Below are 27129 nucleotides of genomic sequence, written 5' to 3'. Positions count from 1 at the left end.
TCAAAACTTTGACATTTTTTTCTCATACTGCCTGTGCTGCAGCCCCTCTTTTCACCCTCTGTCTGAAACCAGAGCCCAGTCTACTCTGATTGGTTAGCTGGCCGATGTGTTGGAGCGCTAGCCAATAGGAGCACGAGTGTTACATAGTGATGTCACTATGTTCCATAACTAAACCAAGGAGTCCGATGGAGGTGTTTCAGGCAGGGAGGTAATGTGTGGGAGAAAAAAAAATCCCTCTTGAGAAATGGACACACTTTTGGGGGTGAAATGTTCCTTTAAAAGTTTTTATTTATCCAATTCTAAGGGTGTGATATGTTACCATATAATGCTAGATTTGTCCAAGGGAACTAAAATCCAAACCTGCCCAATTTAAATATTTTTAAACAACCATACTGGGACTGATCTGCTTCAACCAGCTGATGGGCCAATCAGCTCGTTCCGCTGAGCGGCGGTGATATGTGTCAGCTGGCTCCACCACCAGCAACTAAACTCCCTAATAGCCTTTAGAGGAACTTAATCATCGCTTAGCTGCTAGGTCAAAGTTCTGAAGCAAATCCAACTGCAATGAGGCATCGTGAACCTCTGCTGCTGTAGTAGTACTCGGATACTCTGCCACCTGAACAGAAATCCATTTCCCCAGGGAACGCGGGTGAAATATTTCACATTTTACACTAAGTATGTCGACTTGTGTGAGAACCACGATCATAGGCCAAAAATGCTGGATGTGATGTCACTGAGGAACGCGTGTAAGCAAACAGGGTGGTGTTTTTAAAGCTGTGAGCTAAGATCTCAACATGTAACCTCCAGAGCATGACACGCAAGCAAATAGAAGCCTGCATTTTTTGGGGGGGGATCTGTGCGCAGTCTGCACAGACATCCCGTGTCGCGCTGCCGAGAGGCCTTCACCACCTCTACACACAAACCAACACACTTGTTGTGAGTCCCCACACAACTCATTCCCTCACACACACAAACAACAGATACTCATTCCACACACATACTCACTCTTCCCTACACCCACTTGCCCAAAACTCAAAGCCCATACTGGCACATGCTCGCTCGCTCGCTCGCACACACACACACACACACACACACACACACACACACACACACACACACACACACACACACACACACACACACACACACACACACACACACACACACACACACACACACACACACACACACACACACACACACACACACACACACACACACACACTTTCCCCGCAGCGATGGGGCTGAGGGCACACTGGGGGAAGTCAAGCAGCAACACAGCCCACTTGCCTGTTGCTAGGAAACGCAGGGTAGCCAGCAGAAGCTGAGGTGATATTTTAACCTTCATTTCATTGTCGTTAGGCTTGAAGGCCGAGAAATCCTGCTTCCTCTCTCGATGGGTGATTTTCTTCTTCGTCTTGTTGTCAGCTGAGGAGGGGAAATTAAAAAGTAAGTCACAAACTAAAAAGTTATAGTGGACCCACGCCACTCCACAGACTGTGAGCTCGTCCCCCGGGTCACAGGGTGACTAAACTTGAGTTACCCAAAGCTTATTGCTTTTTCCTGAAATGTAGCTGTGGTGTTCTTCTCAGAACTAAAAGGGAGCTATAGGGGGCTACACTGTTAGCTTACCACATTCTTAGCATTACTTAAAGCCATATGTATTAGGCCAGCAAATAGACTGGCACGTACGCTATATCTGCTGGCCATTACCATCAGACAGCTCATTTGTCGGTCAAATACACTTACACAAAATATAAAACAGATTGTGACACTATAACATTATTGATTTCTCCCTCTGTATATTTGTTTTAAAAAACTGCTTTTTAACTTTTCGGTGTACAACACAACATGATAACCTAATCGAATCTTCTAAAAAAAACGCAATTATTAAACTTAAATTAAATTGTTACACAAAATTATGATACACAATAATCCACATGTAATGAAAGGGATCTCTCGTATTGATGAACCAGCAATTCCTATCGATTCCTCCCCGTTTTAGCATATTTCAGCTCTATTGTTTTGGTTTTCCTGCTGGAACTTCACTGTTTCGGTTTACACTCACCGAGGCAGCATTGACATATCTATAAAAAACTACAGTAGTGCACCTACCTACTACTGCTACGAACTGCAACGTTAGCAATTAGCTATAAACATTAGTTGTAAACAGGGCCGCCCCTGGCCAACTTGGGGCCCCAAGCGACATTGTGAGATGAGCCCCCCCCCCCCCCCTTCGAGTGATGTTCTAGTTTCTTCATGTTTTGTTTTTTTTCCCTCTTGCTTGACTGAAACTGTCTTTTCGCCGACATCTCTTCACCTGCACTAGTGGCCATATCAAAGCCGTGATTGGTCAGATGTCGATTCATTGCAACGGTGTCGAGTTACAGACGTACTCCCCTTGTCACCTCTCACTCTCGCGTGTCAGCGGGGGGTGCGCGGAGAACTGCACGGCAGTACTCCGGTACTCCGGTACTGTGCACAGCAGCTGAGGCTCTCTGGGCGGGGCCCCCTGCGCAAGGCGGGGCCCCATGCAGCCTGCGTGATTGGCCTGTAGGGAGGGGCGGCCCTGGTTGTAAATGACCTAACAAAGTTGCCTTATTTAAGAAGAATAACTTAATTAATTTCATAATTTAATACAATAAATAAATACTTTATTCAATGTAATATTGAAATCGTTAAACAGTTTAGTTTTATATGTTACACCGATGTGCAGACAGGTAACTATGCTTTGTGACCGTAAGGGTTTGTTGTTTTTGGTGCCTCGGAACTAATGTTTGTTCATGTACTAGTACTGCGTGTTTTGTTGACGCACTAGGCAACTCAACGTGGGTAGACGTCTTTATTATCAGCAGAAGAAGAACTTTCAGGATTCAAATAATCTCCTTTCACAACAATCGGCAAACAAGGTATTTGTTTCATGTGGGCGCCATGTCCTATTTTCTTTAATTTATTGAGGGGAGACTACAAGATTATCTCCAAGAATAAACGCCCGTTTCAAAGAACCGACCTGTGTCTGTTACGTGAAGAGAGCTACATTCGTTTTTAAGAAACTAACAATTTCTCAGATGAGATGGTACTAAACGGAGCAGAGTCCAGATGATAATTATTTGTGGGTTCATCAATACAAGCAATATCTTTTCAATTACATGTCATTTGATCCATTGGTAGTATAACAATATTGATAATTAAAATGTATATTAGGCGCATGAAAACATTTTTTTTCCCTCACTTACAAATTCTAGCATCAGATATATTTATGATGCTAATTTTGGGGCCTGTTTTCTGTCACATGTTTGTATCATGATATATTGTGCCATGTGCCATTTAGGTGTAGCAGCATTGGTGTTTATTTGAAAGCCCCCGAAAGGACACAACATTTATATTTAAATACATTTGCTGCTGGGTTAGCGTACATTAAGTTGGTTAAGATGGTCCCCATCTAACCCTAATTGTTAAATAGAGCCCTGATACTTTAACAGGCCATATACCTGTTGTGGTCCTACAGTACGTGAGAGAGAGGGACTTACTGTACAGGTCAGTCTCGTCCAGGATCTCCGACTTGATGATTTCTTCAATAACGTCCTCCAGGGTCACAATACCCAGAACCTCGTAGAAAGGGTCTCCCTCACCCTCGTTGTTCACCCTCTGAACTATGGCCAGGTGGGATTTACCTATCAAAACACACAGATACACACATCATATAAAGTCAGGGTCATACATTGATAAAGGGAGTTATATAGTATAGTAAAAAAGGTCAGGTGATGATGGAGGTACAAGGGAACATACGTACAGGCAAGGAAACACATGGCTATATCCACTTTGATTTGAAAAGTTTCTCTTTTTAACACCCTGTATCATACAGTAGGTCAATAGTGGTATTTTATATTGTGAAATAGGGCTGCTCAATTAATCGTATTTTAATCGCAATTACGATTATGGCTTGCAACGATTACGAAAACAACGTTTTTTTTTTAATAGTTTTTTTATTATTGGTTTTTCAGTAGAGTTATACTTAAAGTTCAGGGTAATCAACTGTTAAAAACATACTGTTCACATTTTTTTTTCTCCAATAAATTGATGTTTTCAAAGTATCAATTATTGACCCAAATAGAGATTATGATTTTTGCCATAATCGAGCAACCCTAGTTTCTAGTAAAACATCTTTAAGAGATGACATGAGCAGCCCTACCAGCATTTGCCATGGTGGCCAAAACATTTGTATTTGGTCTTAAATTGTAGTTCAACATTTATTTCCTGTTACTTCTGGACCATGACGGTGGGCCAGCCTTTAATGTTTAACAGAGTGGAATATGTTGAATATGTTTTACCAAAATGTTGGCTATATGTTAAGGAGTTTTCAGGTTGTGACAGTGCACTGCAACATGTTTGTTGATCTTGTTTATTGGCATTTATTATTTTGATATTATTTATTTAAATGTAGATATGAATGTATAATTTATTTTATATTGGTTTTTCAATTGATTACCCTGAACGTATAATTCAACAGTTAAAAAGTTCAAATTATTATTTGTTTTAAAGTACAATGAAAGGATGTTTTCAAAGTCAATGAATAATCGCATTTAACAATCGCAATTACAATTATTGACCCAAATAATCGAGATTATGATTTTTGCCATAATCGAGCAGTCCTACTGTGAAATAGAAAAGAAAAAAAAATCACTTATGTCAGCTAAGACTCACAGAACACTGATGCTGCAGTTTGTCATACAGCAGGTGACACTAAGTGATCTGAAGGAGGAATCTTTTCTCTATATCAGTTAAAATAACCAGGGATGCAGGACAATGGTAGTTCAAGTGTTTACAGTGCCAGCTCAAACAGCCATAGAGACATTCAAAGTGACAGTCAAACAGTCAGAATGTCATCATATAGCTCCCCTTAGCCCTCCCTCCCTCCACATCTGTGTTCCCAGGACCCTCCTGTGAGCCGTACCATCCGGGGGAAAAAGGAAAAAAAGAAACAAACTGCCGTGTATGCAGAGAATACTGTCAAGCAAAACACTAAACAAATTCTTTGCCTTTTCTCAGCTTGTGATCATTTAAAAAGGAATTTTCCAGAGGCCCAGGCTAATATTAGCCCGTTCAAAATGAAGTTTCCATTCCGCCCCGGCGATATTCTCACCGAGCGGAGGAACAGACCCGGCGAAGCCTCCGCTGTGTGATCAGATTGTCTCGGAATGGGCCGTTTGCATGCAGATACTCCAGTGTGTCAGAGTGCATGAGTGTACGAGCGCACAAGCCTGTGTGTGTGAGTGTGAGTGTGAGTGTGAGTGTGAGTGTGAGTGGAGTGTGGTGTGAGTGTGTGTGTGTGTGTGTGTGTGTGTGTGTGTGTGTGTGTGTGTGTGTGTGTGTGTGTGTGTGTGTGTGTGTGTGTGTGTGTGTGTGTGTGTGTGTGTGTCTGTTTCTGGAGAACACAGGTATATCACTGAGTCAGTGCTCACATGCTGTTTCAGCTAATGTTGGCTGCTTTGGTGCAGGGCTGAGGGCTGAGCAGCACTGATTGTTTTATTGCACTGACTGCAGCTTCCACACTGATGTGCAGAGCCTGAGAGCATCAACGTGAGAATGTTGTGAGCATTACATGCAGAACTGTGCTTTCAAAACTTGCTTACACTTAATAGCCTGGCAGGGAAAGGTATTTATAATGTAAACACCAGAAATCCAACATGAAACATAGTTTTTCAAATGGCAGGAAATCTGGGAAAAAGGTAAAGGCGTCCTATTTCTAGTGAAATGTCAATGAGATCTTGAGCGTGCTCTTTGTCACTGAGGGTTGGGTTTAACCAGGACAAACACACATGGAGCCTCAGTGGGTTAAAGCAATCAAGCCTCAGAAGTCCTTGGGCAAGCAATTTACTCTACAAAGCAGAGTACAGTGAAACAGATCAATGCTACTTCCTTCTCTTCAATGGTATCCACTCCACTCATTGCAGGTGGTAGTCAAACTTAATGTCACATAATTATACTGTTAGAGTGAACAGAACATGAAAATCCAGCTGGGAAAGTGAGATTACCTAATTTAAAATGGTTAGTTTTTTTGCACAAATACACTTGTCAAGACTTTTTTCTGTATAACATTGGAGTCTTTATTTATTTCTTAATATTTGAAGGAATACATTTTTGGAAATAATTTCGTTATCTTTAGATGAACATACACCACGTTCATGTCTGTATGATAAATATAAAGCTTCTGTCAACGACCAGTTACCTTAGCATTAGGAATCAAAGAAAGAAGGATACCGCTAGCCTGTGCAAAGGTTAAAAAATCTACCGACTAGCCAGGCAATAGTTCACTTATATCTTACATGCTATTCCATAAAAGAAACATGGTTTGAATAGGACATTTCTGTTGTTGCTTTTCTGTACTTATGCTAAGCTAAGCTAACCAGCTGCTGGCTTCAGCTTCAAATGTATAATACAGACAATGAGTGGTAATGATTTTCTCATCTAACTCTCAGCAAGAAAGTTTACTTTACCAAATGGTTAAACTATTCTTCTAGGGGATGTGGTGGTAAGCAAAAGTTAAGGTTGACCAAATAAATCTTAAATTAAAACTTTGTCAAGAGCTTTCAAGAACAAACCGTTATGTCTGCTTCCGTCTGGCAATGTTTTATTCTACTCTCTTCTACTCTGTTTCTTCTTCAGACTTACATTTGTTTGAATACTTATATATAAGGCTGCATTGTTGGAGGATCTTGGGACTTCAGAGTTTCATTGCCATATCTATGTAGCTACTGTGCATATGACAAAAAAGCCTTTGAATCTTGAATCTCTTGAATCAACCTCTTCAAATATCATATGCATAATTTCCAAAGAATCCCTCATTTCTGTTTAGGCATTACAATGTTTTATCTAGAACTACTTTACAATGAGCAACTACTGTGTGATTTAATTGAAAGGTCAGAAAAAAAGATGTGGACCTTGGGTTGAGACCATCAGCAAGGACTTTGGCACTCAACACCAGTTGATACAACTCTTTCAAATCACTACATAATGCTCAACTGAGCAAGAATCTTGACTGAACAACATTAAAAGTCAAATCAATAATCAAAGTTGAGGTCTTAACTTTTTTTGTTTAACCATTGTCATACTGATATGTACACACTGTGAAGTCCACTGAGACAAATGTAACATTTGTTATATTGGGCTATATAAATAAACATTGATTGATTGATTAACAAAAAGTGATCATTCCAAAGACATAAAAAAGGCCTGACCTACGACTTTTAAATGAGCCACCTGATAAGAAATGGAGGCCATCACTGATACCACTCACCATCTGTTCAGCTCTACAAGCTCACACTCACTAAACACACATGGGACAGCGCGAGTCACTTGTTTGACAAGTTAAACTAATCCCATCAGGATGTTTGTTCCCATCAAGAGCACTTTCTATCACCTCCTTCAACACAAAAGTTGACATGGAGTTAACCATTAGAGATGACCCGCTTTAACAGAGGAAGCATAGGTCACTAGTGGAAGGAGAAAGAAAGGGGGGGAAATGGGAAGCTAATCATTTTAAATGACAAAAAGTAAATATGTTTATGCAAAATATAGGAGTGTTTATCTCCCAGTCTTTCCAGTGGGCTATACAAAAAGAACAAAGACATTTCTCAAATTCCTTGCATATGACAGCAAAGTGATATGGATACACCCATCATTCCATCATACTATTTGGTATGTTTCATGGAAATAGAAACTAGTGACATCTATTGAGCACATATTTTGCCACAAAGTGCCAAAAATGGCAATGTCTGTCACAGTGTTGGTTAAGCAACCACTTTATGTAACAAGTGTCCATCTGAGATATGTAAACGAATATTGGATGGATTGCAATTCATGTTTGTACAGACCATGATGTCATGAAGTCCTTACTTTTCCAATAACGCCATCAGCGACTGAGATGTGTTTATCCTGTGAAATATTCCCATCTTCTACATGGATTGGCACAATGTGCGGAACAGACATTCAAGAAATGGCTACGATATAACAAATTGTAAGGACTACAAAGTGGTTAATTCCCATTTCCCATGGGTTAAATTGGAACAACTTTGGGGAACTCTTGACAACCATGAACAGGTCAAAGTTTTCCCTTACTCTGAGATGTATCTGAACCATAATTGGTGGATTGGTACAACATGAAATTCACATCAGCCTTAGCTGTGCTTTTTGTGATAACTAACACATGTTAGCATGTGTTAACTCAGATGTCACCATACTAAATATTACCTGTTAACACCAACATGTTAACATTATTTTTGTGAGCATGCTAGCAAGCTGATGTTAGCATTTAGCTCAAAGCATCACTGAGTCTAAGAACAGTCCTGTTAGCGTGGTTGTAGACCTTTAGAATTGCCATGAGCAAGACTTAAGGTCAGTAGAAATGTACAAAAGTTAATGGCAATTAACAATTTTTGGACTTTAGTGTTGGAGTGATGGACAGCCATCCCCAGAGCCATGCTTCAAACATGGGTACATTCATGCAGACAGACCTATCTGAATACAACCAGATATATATACAGCTTCTTTTCTTTTTTTCACTCCAAAATATAAATGTATTTATTTTAGAATGCTGGTGAGTGTTTTGTGTCATGTAACATATGTCAGTACTTTCTCTGAATATCGACTGACAGAACATAAGTCTTTATACTAATAAGAACAGACATCAGAGTTGAAAATATACAGTAGAATTTGACTTTTCAAGACAGAAGGATAGACATATATTTGGATAATTTCTTCCACTTAAAAAAATGTTTTTATATTGGAAGCTTTTGTCCATTGCGACAAATAAAAAGTGCATTCAAATGCAGTGAAAGTCTAAATGCAGCCAATTTAAAAGCAATTTACCCATGTAAACCACTCTGGTGTTTCTGCATAGTCTATCAAAAATCTATTTCTGTCTATATCAAGACACACACAGTCACACACACACACACACACACACACACACACACACACACACACGCAAGCACACTGGTCTTTTGCACAGTAGCTCTACTCCTCATCGTTTTGTCTCGCAGTCCCTCAAGATGAGTGCATACTTTCCAGTTTCCCACAAATACAAAATACCACACAAGCGACAGAAAAAAAAGCAGCTTCTGTCTTCCATAAATACAGTGCGAGACAATGACAGACTGTTTATTCATAGCTCCTTAGCTGCTGTTGTGACAGTGGGTTCGGTGAGGGGGAACTGGAGGTAGAGTGGGGAGGCTGACCCTCTGGAGCCTGGAGCTTGGCAGAAGGGCCACATGTTATATTCCATGGAATGCTCTTAACATCCCGATAGCAATGAATATCTTAAGTGCTTTGACAATAAATACATTAAAAAAAAACGTGTGCCCTTGCGAGGACCAGTCGTCTGGGGTCCTATATGCCATCACTGCTGCCTGACATCTGGGGCTGTCTAGCTGGGCTAAGCCTGAATGCATGCTGGGTATTCCAGCACACAGGCACACTGCACATATCGGGGTCGGGGGTTGATTGTTTTCTGAAAGCCTAAAATGCACTTAAAAGCTCTCTTATTCCATTTCGAAAACACTTCTGAGAATAATGGTTGTGTCATTAGACCTGTTACCGGCAGGTTTAGTTTGCATTTGTAATTGGGACACACACACACACACACACACACACACACACACACACACACACACACACACACACACACACACACACACACACACACACACACACACACACACACACACACACACACACACACACACACACACACACACACACACACACACACACACACACACACACACACACACACACACACACACACACAAAAGATTATTGTGTTTCCCCTAACAACAAAGCAGCAGATGACTCAGGTACCAGGAAGTGCTTAATCTCACTGAGGAGAGGGTTGGAGATCCCAAATTGTGTGTATTAAACACTAGCTGCAGAAGTATGAAGATGCACGGCAACACATCTACTCAAGAGCGCCATAACTGGGATTTTGAAATCAATACCAACAAAACCAATAGTTGTTTACTGTTGTTGGTGCTATAGAAAAAGTCAAAGGGTCATCAAACTCTATAGGCTTTATCCTTTGGAGACAATAAATGCATTTACATTTGTTTGAAGTCCATGCAAGGTTGTTGAGATATTTTGGTCTGGAGACTTGCCACTAGTGTAGCTAAAAATGCTGGTATGAGCTTTTAATATTCCCACTATGTGTAACTTTACTCAGTGAAGTTTTATCTCAAAAATGTACACTGACTTCATCAAACTCTTCATACTCTCTGATGATACAGATGGATTGCACCCATTGTTCACAAATAAATAACATCCATTGGATGAAAAATGTTTAAAGGTACAATACATCAGTCCATCGATAGAAGGTCATCGCCAACTATTTTGCTCTCAATTAATTGCTGAAATTATGTTCCAAGCAAAATGGCAGAAAATGCTGTTTTCAGCCTCTCAAATATTGAGATTATTGCTTTCTCTGTTTGACATTATATTGAACAGAAAAACTTTGGGTTTTGGACTGACAAAACAAGACATTTTAAACATCACTTTGGACTTTTGAGTCTCTTAATTGATCAATCGAGAATATAAAGGGCAGATTATTCGATAATCGTAAAATGTAGCCCAACAGCAGATTAAAACAGACGTAATTCATATTTGTATGCTTTAATGTTCAAAAAGCTCTTTATTTTTCTCATACTGCCTGTGCTGCAACACCTCTTGTCACCCTCTGTCTGAAACCAGAGCCCAGTCTGCTCTGATTGGTTAGCTGGCCGGCTCGGTTGTGTTTGGTCAACTGCTTAGAGATGTCCCGCCCCAAAGTCTATCACTTCCACTGGTTGGCGTGCAAGCCAATAGAAGTCTGAGTGTTACATAATGATGTCACTATGTTGCACCTTTATAACATTACAGGGAAGGGAAAACCTCAACAAGCATACTAAGGCCCCTTTAACAAAGGCCCACATTAAAAACACTCAGTTGAACCAATATATATCCATCCATCAGTCTATTTATCCGTGATCCAAAGCCAAGCCTGAGAACCTCCTCTTCAACCTTCAGAGACCAGGCTGTGTGCTCTTTTCCACCATTCCCAGCTTATTTATGGAATGCAGCTTTGTCATATTTTTCCATAGCGCAATTTCCCCCTATAAATAGGCACGTAAGGCTCGGAGAGTTGGGGTGGGAGTATGAGGGGTCAGTATCTGTTGTGGACACTCATCATTGCCCCCCTCCTTGCCTTGCTCTCCCCCTATTTTTCCAAATATTTGAGCACTGACAAATATAGTGCAATATTAGGGTGATGGGAACCCATCGGAAAGTCCTTCCTCCAAATCTACCTCCAGTGAAAGTTTCCAGCCATCCTGACCCCTTTTTCCATTGACATAGACACAAACTTTACCCTGATGCTGGTGGCATGTCGACCATTTAAAGCTTGCAGTCTGAGTACACATGCAATGTAATAACATTATTCTATGTCTTGGCCTGTGTTATCTGGAGACACAAGTGGAATGTGTGTCTGCCTGTATGTTTGTGTTTAGTAGAGTCTGTATTTTCTTGTCTGGAATCATTATGGATACATTGAATGCTATTAATATAAATGAGGGAACAAATTAACCATAAATAGTCACTTTCCGGGAAGTACAGCTGCTCCAAAGAGGATCTGTACAACTCAGAGGAAAACCTAACAGTGACATCACTCAGAAAATGTGACTACGCAAGGGATTCTTTGGTTCCCACTTAGTCATGATTTTTAAATGTTACGCACCCAGCTTATTGACATGCCATGACTTTGTTGCCTCTCTTTCTAAATCGAGGATAAGTTCGGACTTAATACAACACATCAGCAGTTAGTGGGACCCATGTGCCAAAAAAAGGCTGGCGTGTTAACAGTTGTGACACAAGGTTTGTGCTTTCCCCTACACACATTGCTCAACATTTAATCTACATGGTGCTATATTCACCATATCACTTTGTTTTCTTACTGAGATTTAGTTGTGAAAAAGTAGGGTTTCCTAATCTCACTTTATTACCTCTGAGTAAGGGGAATGGTCTGTTAATCACAGGTCATCCAGATAGATATCCAGGAAACACAGATTCAAACACGCATTCACACAAACAAGGTTGAACACTCAAAGTTCAGAAAGAGAAAAAAGATTAAGCATCTAAACAGATCACAAAGTATAACTAATTTTAATTGTCAGCATATTGAAATCTTATACATCTATTTAATTTCCGATTCCAATCATATACTAACAGGTAAAATGCTCTACTGATGAAACCAAACATTAAAGCTGGTTCACTTCTGAAGGACTGTAGCAACAAGTCATTAGCCGAGGCTAAGTTATGGCACAACAGTAAGCAGTCTTGTTTTTAAGAGGGTTATGGGAAATGTAGTTGCCGGCATGAAGTGAGACAGATTTGTGCACTGTCCTATGTTTAAAAAACATGTATACATTCAGTGAATACGTTAACATGCACAAAATATTCCGTTTCCTTATTTTGGAAAAAGTACTACGATAAACAATTTAAATTGCTAAAGAAAATGAATATTCAATCACAATGCCGTTAACATGCAAATGTCTATATTTGGACTTTAAAAAAAAAAAGATATTCCACTGGGGGCAAGTTCCCTCTTACTCACTCTATATTTACACCAACCACATTCCTAAAAAAAAACATTGCGAAACAAAAACATTTTTGTGTCGCGAAGGGCAGTAAAAACCCAATTGGATGCGTGTACACTAACGTGCTCCATACATGTCCAATGAATACTCCTAAACCTAACTCCCGACCATAATATCGGCATATCCTACATGTGTAAAGAAAATGCTACGTCCTGCATATTTTACGATATCCTAGCTCAATATGTCTTTTACATGACCTGTATCACATTCGGAGCCTGCCGCAACAGAAATCAACAAGCGGAAGAAGTCTACAAGATCAGTTACTTTAACCATTTGTAAAATACATTAAATTATTAAGCAGAAAATGTGTAGACATGTATTTAATTACATTCCTGTCCCTGACACTTGGGTCCCTTTTCTTCCGGGTCAAACAATAGTTAGCATGATAAGTGCCAACGCAGAGAAGTAAGTCTGCTTACAGCTCCTAACTAACCGTCATTAAGGGGCTTTGGTCACAAGATCACTCTGCTGCTACTTGCCAGTGGTGTTTCACTACACACACACATACAGTACAGCCACACACTGCTGGAATGACATTGTTGTTCATTCAGAGAAGCAGCTTGCTGTCGTAGCTGGCTGCGTTTGTTGTTGAAAGGTCCCCTGGGTGGAGATTCCTTTGGGCCTCAGTCATAAGGAGAGGCATCAATGGGAAAGCAGTGGGGATAACTGAATGGGCCGCGTCAGGTGCTGCTCTGTTAGTGAGTGTTGCAACTGCTGAATGGTGAGCACATCATACAACAATGACAATAACTGGGGGTGTTTTTAAAGTAGCTAAAACACATAAAAGTTTTTGCTTTACTATTTTTAGCTTTAATGTTGCTAAGTAAAACTAAATGGTGTTCTTATGAACTTCTGCGACTAGTTTGTCCAAGCTAAAACCAATCAAAGTGCTAAAATCATTCACGTTTTATCACTAGGGTCATTCATTTCTGGTTCTTGATCAGGTTTAGAAATACAAGCTTGGCTGCTCTTATACGGCATCTGTATACACACGTTAAATTACTTTTTTGACAACATACTCAAAAATCTTAAGCCCTAACTTGGTGCAACAGGTAAAAGAAAGTCACAATTCACAACCATTCCTTATGATTCATTAAACACATGTGGAATGGTAAGAACTTTTTCTACTCAGTATCAGTAATCATTTAGAAAGTTTCAATGTTGAACAATCAGAAAATGATGCTAAATGTTCTGTGTATTTAAATATTATACAAAAAAAGCAGCAGTTTCCTCACCGAGACATGTTGTGAGCTATGTTTTTCATTCTTTAGGTGGCAGGAAATTTGTCTCATAGTTTTAATGATGTTTTTAGTTGGCTAGGTTAAAGGTGAGGTAGGTAATTTTGGAGAAACCAGCTCGAGTGCGCTAGAATTTGAAAATACACAACCGGAAAAGATCTGCCACTTCCTTACAGAGCCCCTCCTCCAACACACACGAACGCGCACATGACCAATGAGGGCACGAGATAAGTTTGTGCACAGATGGAAGGCTGACAGGCAGGTAGGCCATCCAGTTACTTTAGCCGGGCCGGATCAGATGATTGGTCGTGCTTCTTTCAGTACTACTGCTTCCACAGAGGACATATTTTATGCAATTTTTGTCAAAGTACTTAAGATATTCATTGCTATCGGGATGTTTAGAGCATTCCATGGAATATAACAAAAAGTGTATCTCGAGCCGGTTTCTCAAACTTACATACCCCACCTTTAAAGGTGGGGTATGTAATTTATTTCAGAAACACTTTTTGTTATATTCCATGGAATGCTCTTAACATCCCGATAGCAATGAATATCTTAAGTACTTTGACAATAAATACATACACAAATTTCATCTCTGGAAGCCGTAGTACTGTAAAAAGCACGACCAATCATTTTAGCCAGCCCGGCTAAAGTAACTGGATGGCCTACCTGCCTGTCAGCCTTCCATCTGTGCACACACTTATCTCGTGCCCTCATTGGTCATGTGCACGTTCGTGTGTGTTGGAGGAGGGGCTCTGTAAGGAAGTGGCAGATTTTTTCCGGTTGTGTATTTTCAAATTCTAGCGCACTCGAGCTGGTTTCTCCAAAATTACCTACCCCACCTTTAAAAGAGGATAATTCTCAAAATGTTGTATTTTCTAAAGGTAAAGATGACTGTCTTCTTTGCTCCATCATATTTTGTTATGCCATATATGTTGAACTTGTGCACCTTTACATATATTGTTTCATGATTTGGATAACCTCAACCATAATAATAATAATACATGACACTTATATAGCTATTTTCTAGGAACTGAAAGACGCTTAAAAACTTGGTATTCAATCCTGATGAGCAGGTTTTTGCAGGATAAATGTATCAGGGGTCAGACAAAAGTCTAAACAAGGTAATGCTAGTTGTGGTTGCGGTAATACAAGCAGAAAACATTTAAGTGTATTTTTTTCTTATCGATGTTCACAAACACATAATATCAAATCATCTTAATTAGGGCCGGGACTCGATTAAAAAAATTAATCTAATTAATTAGAGGCTTTGTAATTAATTAATCAAAATTAATCGCATTTTTAATCACATATAAATATTTGACCTGAGAACAGTGAGAAGCAATTTTTTTCACATGGATTTTAGTATACCATTAGGCGCATTCACACCGCAGTACTTTCCCCACAAAGGTTCATGAGAACTTAGTTCATGAGAACTCTTTGAACCTGGGGGAGGATTAGGCAAATGAAGCCGCTGACGTCACTTCTTCTTCTTCTGCTTTGGGTTTACTGGCAGGCCGCAAACCACTTCACGGCGTATACTGCCGCCCAAAGTCCCCGGCCGGAAGTCCCCGGAGTTGGGGACTGGCTTCAGTAGAAGCTGCTGGGAGTCCCAGCAGCTTCTACTGAAGCCTTCCGAGTAAATCGCCAGAACGCCGACATCTCCACCGCTCCCATGTTTTATTTTGTGTTGCCATAAGTCTCTCTGCGTTTCTGCGCTGGGCTAATGCTAATGCGAGGATATGGCGACAATGGCGGCTTCACAAAACTTTTTGGGAGTTTTACGGGGCGTGGTTTGCAATCCGCCCAGCCAATCAGACATATAGCTCTCTTCTCACAAGAGAGCCGTACGAAAGTCCCTGCTCTCTAGCAGGGACTTTCGTGGGGTGAACTAATTTTAGTACCGGCTCTTTTTGGTGTGAACGCGATAAAAGAGGCTAGCTTCCACGCTAGCTGCTATATGTTTTGCATTGAGGTGATACTTGAGGCTTGATGTGCTGCGGTGATATGCGAATTCCTTTTTGCATAATTTGCACACAACCGTGCTCTTATCGACGCTTCCATCCGTCCGTTTTTTAAAACAACATTTCCCACTGTTGTTCACTGTGGTTTGTTGTTGTCTGAAGTCATGAACGTTAGTTGGTGCTCCAGTATAATCGGTACGCCTGAAACTCATCCAGTGAGAAACGTTCCGCGGTGCAAAAATAAGTGCGATTAAAATGCGTTAATTTTTTTTAACGCGTTCATTTTTGTGTAATTAATTAATCTTAATTAACGCGTTAAAGTCCCGGCCCTAATCTTAATATAAAGTAACAAACAGATATACTTTTTATTTTGAGGTTAAGTCAATCATTAGGTTATTATACAACCATGTTTTGGTGTCCTATGGGTATCATGAAAGGCGCCTTAAATAAAATGTATTATTATTATTTAGGGTACAGTGGGGAAGACAACCCACTAAGCTGATGGAAATATGTTTCAGGCACACAACACTGTATGTGTCGCAGGGAGGCATCGCCCCCACACTGAAATAACAAGTTTTAGGGGAGTCCCATCTTTGTAAAGCTCCACATCAGGCCATATTTGCTTAGCCACATCTGCTTTTGATCCACCAATACATTTAAATATCAGGCCTTCTTTAAATTATACCAGACCCACTATTCTGGTTCACTTGGAAATACTTAACGCTATGGAACCTAAAAACACTCCAACTTCACTGTCACGTTAAAAAAAATTGACATGATTTGTGTTTAATGTTGTCAAATAATAATAATGTCATACCATTCAGCTTACTTGCCAGCTTTTTATTAAAAGGGCCCTATAATGCTTGTTGGGTTTCCTCTCTCCTGTAGTGTGTTCTATAGGTTGTTGTGCATGTAATTGATCTTTAAAGACTAAAATCCCTGTGTTCCCACCAGAGGGAGTTTTTCTACCACACCCCCCACAGGGTTGGCGGTTCCATCGCTGTGTGTATGAGTGGGAGCATTATAGGCTTTTGTAAAGTTCTTTGATTACAAGTACTAGAATACAACTTGTTTAAGTCATCTCTTATTACAGTATGTATAAACATGTATGTTTTGTTTTTAAAATACACGGTATTTAATATGCATATCATTTGACACACTCTTCACTTGTGACACAGAAAGCTAATCAAACACCTGAAAACATGCATTGCTGGCACCGGGTTCTTTGAGCTTTGAAACTAATAATTAATACCTTAATAAAAACAATTAGCTGGGGGGAAATCCTTAAAGCTAGAATGAGCTAAGTACTCTATAAAAAAGCTCTCGTGCTTTGTGCAATAATCTTTGAGAATGTGGGATGATGAGGAAAACACGAAATCTGTAAGAACTTCCTGCGTTTAAAATGAAAAACGACCGATGATTTGTGTCCGCAAATAATGTAAAGCCCTAACAAAGAAAATCAACACACATTTTCTATAAAAATTATCTGAAAATATTCTGGTTAAACTATTAAAATGCTTACCCTGCAACTCTTCAAATGGCATAAATACTGTGTCTCTACAGCAGGGGTGCCCAACCTTTTTTGAACCGAGAGCTACTTTTAAAGTTGCCAGTCTGTCGAGATCTACCAGTCCAAATAGAGAGGCGTTGCCATTACTGACAGCCTACTACCAGGTAAATACACACTTCTACTTGTATAAAACTGACCTTTGTACAATTAATACTTCATAAAATCCTGCAGATCCTTTATCTTACCTCTTTCTAATCTACACACATACAAGTATTTAACTGAAGTTACACAACAGTGTTGTTGATACAGAGTTGGAGTTTATTCACACGTCACATACTACAGTGGGTAATGTTTTCAAGACACATTGAACAGTGCTGCCACATATGACACAGGAAAAAAGAAAAGACTCTGAACCCTTTCTTTGCCATTATATCAAAATAGTGTTGCTACAAAAGTATAAATTAGGCTTACTAATAAGACAACTCAGATCTGAAGCTACTCAGGAATCTGCTGCAACAGTGCAATAAAAAAAGATGATCTAAAAAATGTATAGAATCAAACCCTTTTTTTGTTGCATTTTAGTAGAGTATAAAAAGAAATGCCTTTAAAATAGGATGCAAGCAACTCTAGTTTCTTAACCTGAATTGATAATAGACTATAATCAATTTAAGTTTGCATTCTTATACCATTTTGTACAATAATTATAATGAATAAGTTCAAACTTACAGCTGATTAATAACGGTATCTAACTTTAGTTTTTATTATATCAAAAACCTGTTGAAATGCTTCTGTTATTTTTTACTGTCCCCAAAAGCGCGTCGCAGCCTCCAGGAAGGCTTATTTCACAACTTCGCAGTCTTTGAAAGACTTCATGGGTTTCGTAAGAACGTGACTGACACGATAAGATGCCATGGTAGCAGCCTTGCTCTTGTTGTTGGGCCTGGTGAAAATGGACTGCTGTGCATTTAGCTGTCCTTTCAGGTCCCTCCCCTTTTGGGAGCGTAGGGCAGAATTAGGAGGGAATTCCGTCTCGTAGCGTTTGTGCTCCTAAATTACTCTTCTTCGATAAAGCCACGCTCGCATTGCAGATGAGACAGATGGACTTTGAATTGGAATAGATACAAAAATAATCATCCTCCAACTCGGAGTGAAAATTATATATTTTGGGCTCTTTTGCTTCTGCCATAATTGCGGTCTTGTGTGTGTGCGGACTGTCACTCCTGTTGACACGGACAACGTCAGCGAAACAAGAGGCTTCTCAATACTCAAATTTCCCCTCCTCGGTTCCCCTCCTCGAGACTTAGACCCGCCCACAGGAGATGCGAGCGGAGGACCGAGGAGGGGAACCGAGGAGAGAGGAGGGGGAGCAGCAGACGTTTAAAGAAATGAGAACTCCTCTCCTCTGAGCGGTCATTTTAAAGAGACGTCCGTTCATTATTACGTGGCAACAGCTGCATCAGCTGTCGAGTGTTTTGTCATAGAGCTATATCTCTGTTAGATCAGCTGAACATTGTTCCCCCACATATTTACTTTGAATTCATTGAGAGTGCGGTATAATGAGACAATAACAGGCAACAGATGCGGACACACACACACAAATATATTTATATAAATATATTGTAGTGCCGAGAGATATGGAGTCAGAGGCGGTGCAAGGAAGGTGCAAGAATAGTGATGTATTCACATGCTGTAAAGGACATGTTGTCGGGTCGCAGCCCGGGTCGACAAGAGAGAGCCAAGAGGGTACACACTATTTATAGGTAACCCATAACATGTCCGTGTGGGAACAATAACCGCAACTGTAGTTCCAAGTTTGAATTATGTCCCAGTGGTTAAATAGGTGGTCACCACACAAGCCCCCCCAGAATTCAAACATGGCAAAAAAATATATATCCCCACGTCCGTGGAGGAAGCACCACAAGGGCCGAGGAGGGTGGGGCCGCAGGTGAGGACCGGGCCATGGAACGGGCCATGGAACGGGCCATGGAACGGGCCACGAAAGGGGGCCGCAGGAGAGGGCAGGGGCCCTAACGAGGGCGAGGGCACCCACACCGGGGGCGGGCCGTCGTAAGGGGGCCGCAGTAGGTGTCGCGGAGAACCCAGCAGGAAAGAGCGCAACCCGGCCGCAGGCAGACGCACAACGGCGGCGGGCACGAAGTCCTCGGCAGGCGTCGAGGTATCCCCGGAAGAGAGGAGCAGTCCCCCCGGGAGGAAGGAGCGCAACCCGGCCGCAGGCAGACGTGCAACGGCGGCGGGCACGAAGTCCTCGGCAGGCGTCGAGGCATCCCCGGGAAGCAGGAGAGCAACCCGGCCGCAGGCAGACGTGCCGCGGCGGCGGGCATGACGTCCTCAGCAGGCGCTGAGGCATCCCCGGGAAGCAGGAGAGGCCAGACAGGGTCCCGGAGCGCGCCACCCATGGGCCGATGGAGCATGGGCGACGTCCGGAACTGTCGAGGCGAGAGGGGGTCCAGGAGTGCACCAACCAGGCGTAGATGGAAACGTGAGTGGCGTCTGGAACCGCCGTGGAGGTGGTGAAAAAGGTGAGAGTGTCCACATGAGGTCAACCGGCTGGTCGAACCTCCTCTCCGGCACCAGAAAAAAAACAAAACTCAAAAGGGCTGATAGCCGTTAGCACTAGCCGTCGTTAGCCCCACGTGGTTAGCCGCTAGCTGCCAGCCATGGGTAGCTGCCAGCCGTCGTTAGCCCCACGTGGTTAGCAGCCGGGACGTGCAGCCGCACGCCCCGAAGAACAAACCCATGAGGTAGCAATGGGGTTGCTGGTCGACCCAGCAGGTCGTGCATCGTCCCCCCGTTGGATAGAAAGCCGATACGGGAACGGCGAGCAACGTCTCCAGCCTTCTGCGGAGCGCGCACCGAGCCTCAGTCCGCGTGCCGGTGGCAGACACGGACGTCTCCAATCAAACCCCGGCATTTCGAGAAAGGAACTCGAGTTCCTTTTGCCGTGTTCGGCTCCGTCCCGGAAACTTCTCAAGACGTATCAAGGTCACCAGTGTAGTGCCGAGAGATATGGAGTCAGAGGCGGTGCAAGGAAGGTGCAAGAATAGTGATGTATTCACATGCTGTAAAGGACATGTTGTCGGGTCGCAGCCCGGGTCGACAAGAGAGAGCCAAGAGGGTACACACTATTTATAGGTAACCCATAACATGTCCGTGTGGGAACAATAACCGCAACTGTAGTTCCAAGTTTGAATTATGTCCCAGTGGTTAAATAGGTGGTCACCACAATATACAATTTAAAGTATGAGAGCACTCTCATAATAACGTAACACAATCAGAGACTGGATATATCCCCCCCTCTCTCTGGTCGCTGAAATGGGGAATTGAAATTACGGGCCAAAAGTTGTATTTACAAGTAGGCCTATTAAAAGTAAGCAGAGGACACCAAACCAACAGAGACCCGTCTGTCCGCCGCATTTACGCACTGTACAACACACACCTACACCTACACACTGTACCACACACACCTACAGCTCCTAAAGCATAAGCCGTTGTGTATTTTATTATGTGAAGCAATGGTCTTAGAAAAATATCGACTCTTTGTTTGTAGATATCTACTAAACTAAAGCAAATAAAGAGAGTAGGCCTGTTATACTGAGTGATATATATTATACACACTGCTCTGCTTTCTGCATGGACCTTACAGCTGTTCTCTCTGGAAACATCGCTATGCGATGAAAGCAGTTTCTAAAATAATATCCAGGGGATGCATGCATAGCTGTCATTGGCTGAGATAAGTCCGGCCGTGCGTCACGCCTCCACCGTTCCCGGAAATGCATCCGTGGAGGAGCCGTGGAGGAACCATCAGTGTATCCTCGGTTAGATCTCCTCCAGAGAGCCTCCTCGACGCTCGATCCTCGGTGTGCATTTAGAGAAATGAGATGTCCTTCAAAATGGCGCGCTGAAATTCATTTCCGGGTCACTACCGGAGGACCGAGGACCGAGGAGTCGAGGAGGGGACATTTGAGTATTGAGAAGCCTCTACAGCAGTGGTTCCCAACCTTTTTTGTCTTGTGTACCCCCTGAGCCTTTTGTCATACCATGAGTACCCCCTCACTCATACGTGCTGATGATCCTTCACAAGTAGAACGTAACTGATTATTGAATGAAAATAACTTTATTTCATCTCCTTAATTTGAACATCTAATTCTCAGGCATTTTCTTAATTTTAACTTAAATCACTCAATGGGGGGGTTAAGCACAGTTAGTATATGTTTATAAAACGGACAAGTCAAATCAAGCAATCTGATGTTTCTTAGCCGTGATATAATGAGCGTAGGCCTATATCCAGGGAATAGTTGTTGTTACTTTTCACAAATCAGTATCCCTCCGCGTCTGAGAACCGTTATAAAATCCTAAACTAAACTTTATATAGTAAACTAACTAACTAACTAAGCTTAAGATGGAAACATTTAAGGTTAACTTCGACCTCCGGGGTGGGCTTACTATGGAGGAGTGGATTGAGAAGTGCCTATCTCCAGAAAAAAAAAGCACCTAAACGACGACATTCGCTATCTGTTATTGTTGTTGCATAGCAACATGTGCAGAAGGCAACGGAGGGACGATTTTATTTTATTCACGGGCTGATTTTTAGTCCCAGTCCGCCACTGAACGTAGCTATTATGTAAGGTAGTTGTAAATCAAACAAGTGCAGTACATGCTATGTTATAAAGCCGTGGAGGGCGGGAGTTTATAAACCAAAGAGTAACCGCCCTTACGGGACGCTGTAATAAGTAAAGCGAACGCACCCGCAAGGACACCTGGCCTCCTATTGGTTGAGGGATTTTGACAGGATTGTTGCACAAAAGTTTCGAGCGCGCACAGAATAAATCTGAGAGCAGAACAAATCTGTAAACAGCAATATATCTGAGTGCAAGCGTACAGTTTGAGCAGAAGCAGAGCTAATCTAAGTGCAAGCAGGCACTATTGGAGTGCGAGGACAGGGTTTGAGGGAAATAAATACATAAAGTAAGCTCTCATATTTAAATATCACGCTCTTGAATAAAGATAGGGAATAACCTCCATAGTTTATGTCCGACGCATCTTTGTAACGCACGAAGGACAGGAGCTGCGCTTCTCCACTCACATCTGTCATTTCATCCAGCTGAAAAGCGAACTGACCGGCTAGTTTTATTTTGTTCACCACTTGTTCAATTATATTCACAGACATATCATTGATCCGACGGGATACGGTGTTATTCGACAGGGGAACTTTCTTGAGTGCTTCGGCTGCTTTCTTGTCTATCATAATTTCGGCCAACGCAGTCGCTGCAGGGAGAATGAGCTCAACAATAGAGTGAGGTTTTTTTGATTTAGCCACAAGCAGGGACACGGCGTAAGATGCCTCGAGTGCTTTCATTGACACATTCGTGGCTTTCATCATTACTGTCTGGCTCGACTTAAATTCCGACAGCTTTCGTCTGTAAAATTATTCACTTTTATCGACACTTCCCGAGTGTTTGGTGCTCTGGTGTCTCTGTAAATGCGCTGGCTTCATCGCACTATTAGCCAGGACTTCACCGCAAAAGAAGCACTGAGGCTGCGGTGGGTCCGCAGAAGTATAAATGAATCCAAATAATATATATGTTTAACTGTACTGCCTTGGTTTCAGTTTGGCCTCTTTCTTACGTTTCTCGGCGGGCTCCTCTGAACTCTGGCCTGAATCCAGAGCAAGCGGACGTTTCAGCCATTTATCCATAGCGCAGACATACCAGTATTTTTCTGGCTGCAGGTAAACAGCTGTTTTCATTGTGGGATTTTGGCGCGGTTGTGCGTGCCACAGACTATTGTCTCCCTAGGGAAACAAATCGCGCACTATCATTTTTGACAGGATTATTATTTGTTTTACTTGTCACCTTGGAAATTCCACGTACCCCCTACAGTTCCCTCGCGTACCACTAGGGGTACGCGTACCCCCGGTTGGGAAACACTGCTCTACAGTGCCCACTGCCCACCAGCCACGCCCCGACACATGGGGTCACGCCGGCCAATCACAAAGCTTTGATGCGTTCAAGTGCATTATTCTGGCACAGGAAGATTATGTCATAGGACATTAACGATAAAACCGAATATTGTTGTTCTATTTTTAGAGACATCTCGCGATCGACTGGGAATCTCCCCGCGATCGGCCGGTCGATCGCGATCGACTGGTTGCTCTACAGTATACACAAATTCTCACTAATTAACCATTACTTCTTAAAATAACACAAGGATTTAAACAGCTCTTCTACCCAAAGGGAAAATCCACCCTAAAACCAAATATGTGAAGTTAATATCTACAAATACTGACAGCTGTCACCTGAGATCAGGACATAGAGACTTACTCATACCCACTGAACACACACGTTTTAAACACTGTATGAGCATTGCAAAATCCCCATCTGCACCACCTGGGTCTGGGGCTCAGCTGGAGCAGAGGGGCTTTACTAGCAGTTCCCCCCACCCCCGCTGTTAGAGGGGAGACACTGGAGAGGGTAAAAGTGCAAATATACTAAGAGCTCTATATGACCTCAAACATGTGCATTTACACCGGCCTGCAGCTGCAAAGGAAGATATGTGGATGGTTTCCCATTGGTGGAATTCTTCTTACAAATTATGCAAAAATGATCTGTAAACAGTGTTTTTTCAAGCTGCTTTTTCATGTTGACACTAACACGATACATGTATTATCTGTTTCTTATGACATGTAAGAAAACAATCTGAATTGTGTCATGAAAGAACCTGAGGTTACACTTTTTGGAGCTTGTTTGTTTTAATTGTGAATTGGTGACTAACACTTTAATAGTTTTTATGTAATAATAATAGTTCTCATGCATCCAAATGGGCTTTTGGATGCATCAGTGCACGCAATTAAGGTGGGCACAGCACATAGGTATGTAAGCAATAAGTTACTTCACACTGAAAATGCTGAACTACAGCAATGCTTATTGTAGTAAAGCCTATCAAAGCTGCAGTTCATCCAATGGCCACTTGAGGCTGCCTCCAAAAGGTGTCAATCACCATTGATAAAATGGCTAACTTGTTGTCTCTAGCTTTTCCCATATTAAACAAAACTTTGCGTTCTATATAACTGAAACGTATCAGTAAGGCTGAAAGATATGCATTAAGAGGGCTGCTTTGAGTGACAGGTGGGTGCCACCTCAGTCCGCTAACCGGCGCCGCTAGCTGTCAATTCTGCTGCATCACCCGGGCCCGTTTCAATGCCAAGATGAGTTTTACACTGGCTTAATAAAAATGTGGAAGACATGTGGTTGCACCAGGGATACAATGTGCATATTTCATAAAGTATTGGGTTCACAAAAGTAAATAAATAAAATAAACTGGAGTTTGAGCGATCATAGTTTGTTTCAGCAGATTACATACCAAAACTAGCCACTATTATAACTACTTGAGCCACTATTTGTATTTCCCGACACAGGGCGTGCATTTCAAAAAGTCCTGAAGCGGGTTAAAGGTAGGGTAGGTAATTTATTTCAGAAACACTTTGTTATATTCCATGGAATGCTCTTCACATCCCGATAGCAATGAATACATTAAATGCTTTGACAATAAATACATGAAGAAATGTCCTCTGGAAGCCGTGGCGCTGTAAAAAGCACGACCAATCATCTGGGCCGGCCCGGGTCAGATAACTGGATGGCCTAACTGCCTGTCAGCCTTCCATCTCGTGCACAAACTTATCTCGTGCACTCATTGGTCATGTGCGTGTTTGTGTGTGTTGGAGGAGGGGCTCTGTAAGGAAGTCTGATGGAAGGGGCAGATTTTTTTCGGCTGCGTACTTTCAAATTCTAGCGCACTCGAGCTGATTTCTCCATCCTTACCTACCATACCTGTGTGTCTGCAGTGTGAAACTATTTGAAACTGTAAAATAAAAGCAGCGCAAGAACCTCTTGTTATGCTTGCAATGTCAGTGGAAACAGCTAATTCCAGGGTTGCGTTCCGATAATCCAAAAATCAGCTCCTAAATTCTAACCCTATCGTCTATTCCTTGACCTCTGAGTGAAACGTCACGGGGTTAAGGGATAGTGGATAGGAGAATTCAAAAGGATTTAGGAGAAGAGACCGCGGTGCTTTAGAGAATCCGAATGCACTTTCACTATCCGACGTGTTTATGATGCGCCAGCGGACGTCATTGTGTGCGTCTAGTGCTGTGGGGAAACTATGGAAACTACAGTTTTCTATACAGCGGACTACAACATGAATGTTTAATAAGAACGAGGGACTACTGTAAACTCATCTAGAGACTCTGCACCGTGCTCTGATGCTGTTGCTTTTATGCTTTATGAACGTGGACAACAGAGAAACATATTCTTCATGACCAAAGTTGGAATTGAAATAAAAAAGGAAAGTGAAACTTACTGCTCGTCACCCTCTCCCTCCGGTCCACATTAATACAAATGATCCCAATACGTATGATTGTATGAACTATGAACATATCTTAAAATCAATACAAATGTATTTATTATAAACGTTAGTCCTTAACATCTATCACTGTGTATATCACCATTCAAACATCTTTTAAAAGTTGAACAAACCCCACACAGCTCAGTAAAGACTGTGAAATGTTGACTTTATTTGATCATTTCAGTAAAAACTAACGTTCATATTTCTCTTTTTGATTATAATACTGATGAACGTTCAGAAAAAAGCACTTTGGCAACTTACCACATACGTTTTAAAATGCTTAATAAGCACCGTAACTTTCATGATATAATTTCTCCGTCATAATCGGTTGTTTTCCTGAACGGCCAACTGTTGAGTGACGGCAAATGCTGCGGCTGCAATGCATTGTGGGGCAGCATTTTCTCCTCTCCTTTCGTCAAGGGAGGTCCAGTGGTTCCTAAGCTAAAGGAGGTTATAAAGGAAGTTTGAAACCTCCTTTCCTTTCATTTGGAGAATTGGAACGGCACTTATCATGGCTGCCACTGAGGGACTTCCGGGTCATTTCACTCCGTTAGGAAGGTTCCTAAGCTAAATGGACTATTGGAATGCAACCCAGTACTGTGTGTGAGGGCACTAAAAGGTCAGATGAACTTGTGAGATTGACACTTTATGACCTGTTGGCTTTGCTAATAAATGCTTACCAATGTTTGGTGCCAATTTCTCTCAAACCAAAACAGTGTGTTCCAAATGCCCCCAAAAAATACTTCTCATGGACAACTTTAACCCATGAATATTTAAATCATAAGGCATCATGTAAGAATAAGCCTGAAGTCTCTTTTACTGATGTACTTTATATTGTTGATGTGTTCTACACTAGTGCTGGTGAAGTCTCACAGAAGTAGGCTTCATCAGTCGATTGTAAAAAAAGGCGCTGGTGTCTTTCGGGCCTGTGAAGGGTCTGTCTTGGGCATTTCCTCCTGCCAGCAAATGGAGAGACGGACAGTGTGCCCGGTGTTATCAATGAAGCCAGCCTCTTGGCTCTCGGAAAAGTGCAGCTTGGAAGGCGTCCATGGCAAGGCATTAGGCCTGGAGGTTTGTGTCGTTTGTAATTTATAACACAGAGGGAAATGGGCAAGAGGACAATATGGAGAGAAGAGGGAGAGAGGGAATGTGGGAGGAGGGGGATGGGACCGCTCGCTGCACAAGCAAGTGGCTCTGCTTCCCTGAGTGTGCTGCACAGAGCCTGGTTACTAGGCTGACCAAGCTGGAGGGCTTTCTGTCCCTCTCGGGGGCACAGCCTGAAAGGGCCTCACTTTTCCTTTTGCTCTAGTAAAAGT

General features: G+C 41.9%; 1 protein-coding gene across 2 annotated transcripts in view; it reads right to left on the bottom strand.

Annotated features, from left to right (window-relative positions):
- cnnm2b (cyclin and CBS domain divalent metal cation transport mediator 2b) overlaps positions 1–27129 on the bottom strand; it is a 63989-nt gene that overhangs the window by 20838 nt on the left and 16022 nt on the right. For both annotated transcript variants that reach the window (XM_034239153.1, XM_034239154.1), the window contains exons 2-3: positions 3531–3674; positions 1291–1428 (exon numbers count right to left, since the gene is read on the bottom strand). In XM_034239153.1, the coding sequence (XP_034095044.1) occupies positions 1291–1428; positions 3531–3674 (282 nt within the window). The remainder of the gene's footprint in view (positions 1–1290; positions 1429–3530; positions 3675–27129) is intronic.

The sequence above is a fragment of the Gymnodraco acuticeps genome, unplaced genomic scaffold, assembly GCF_902827175.1.
Source record: "Gymnodraco acuticeps unplaced genomic scaffold, fGymAcu1.1, whole genome shotgun sequence".
NCBI lineage: Eukaryota > Metazoa > Chordata > Actinopteri > Perciformes > Bathydraconidae > Gymnodraco > Gymnodraco acuticeps.
This window is presented reverse-complemented; position numbering and strand designations above follow the sequence as displayed.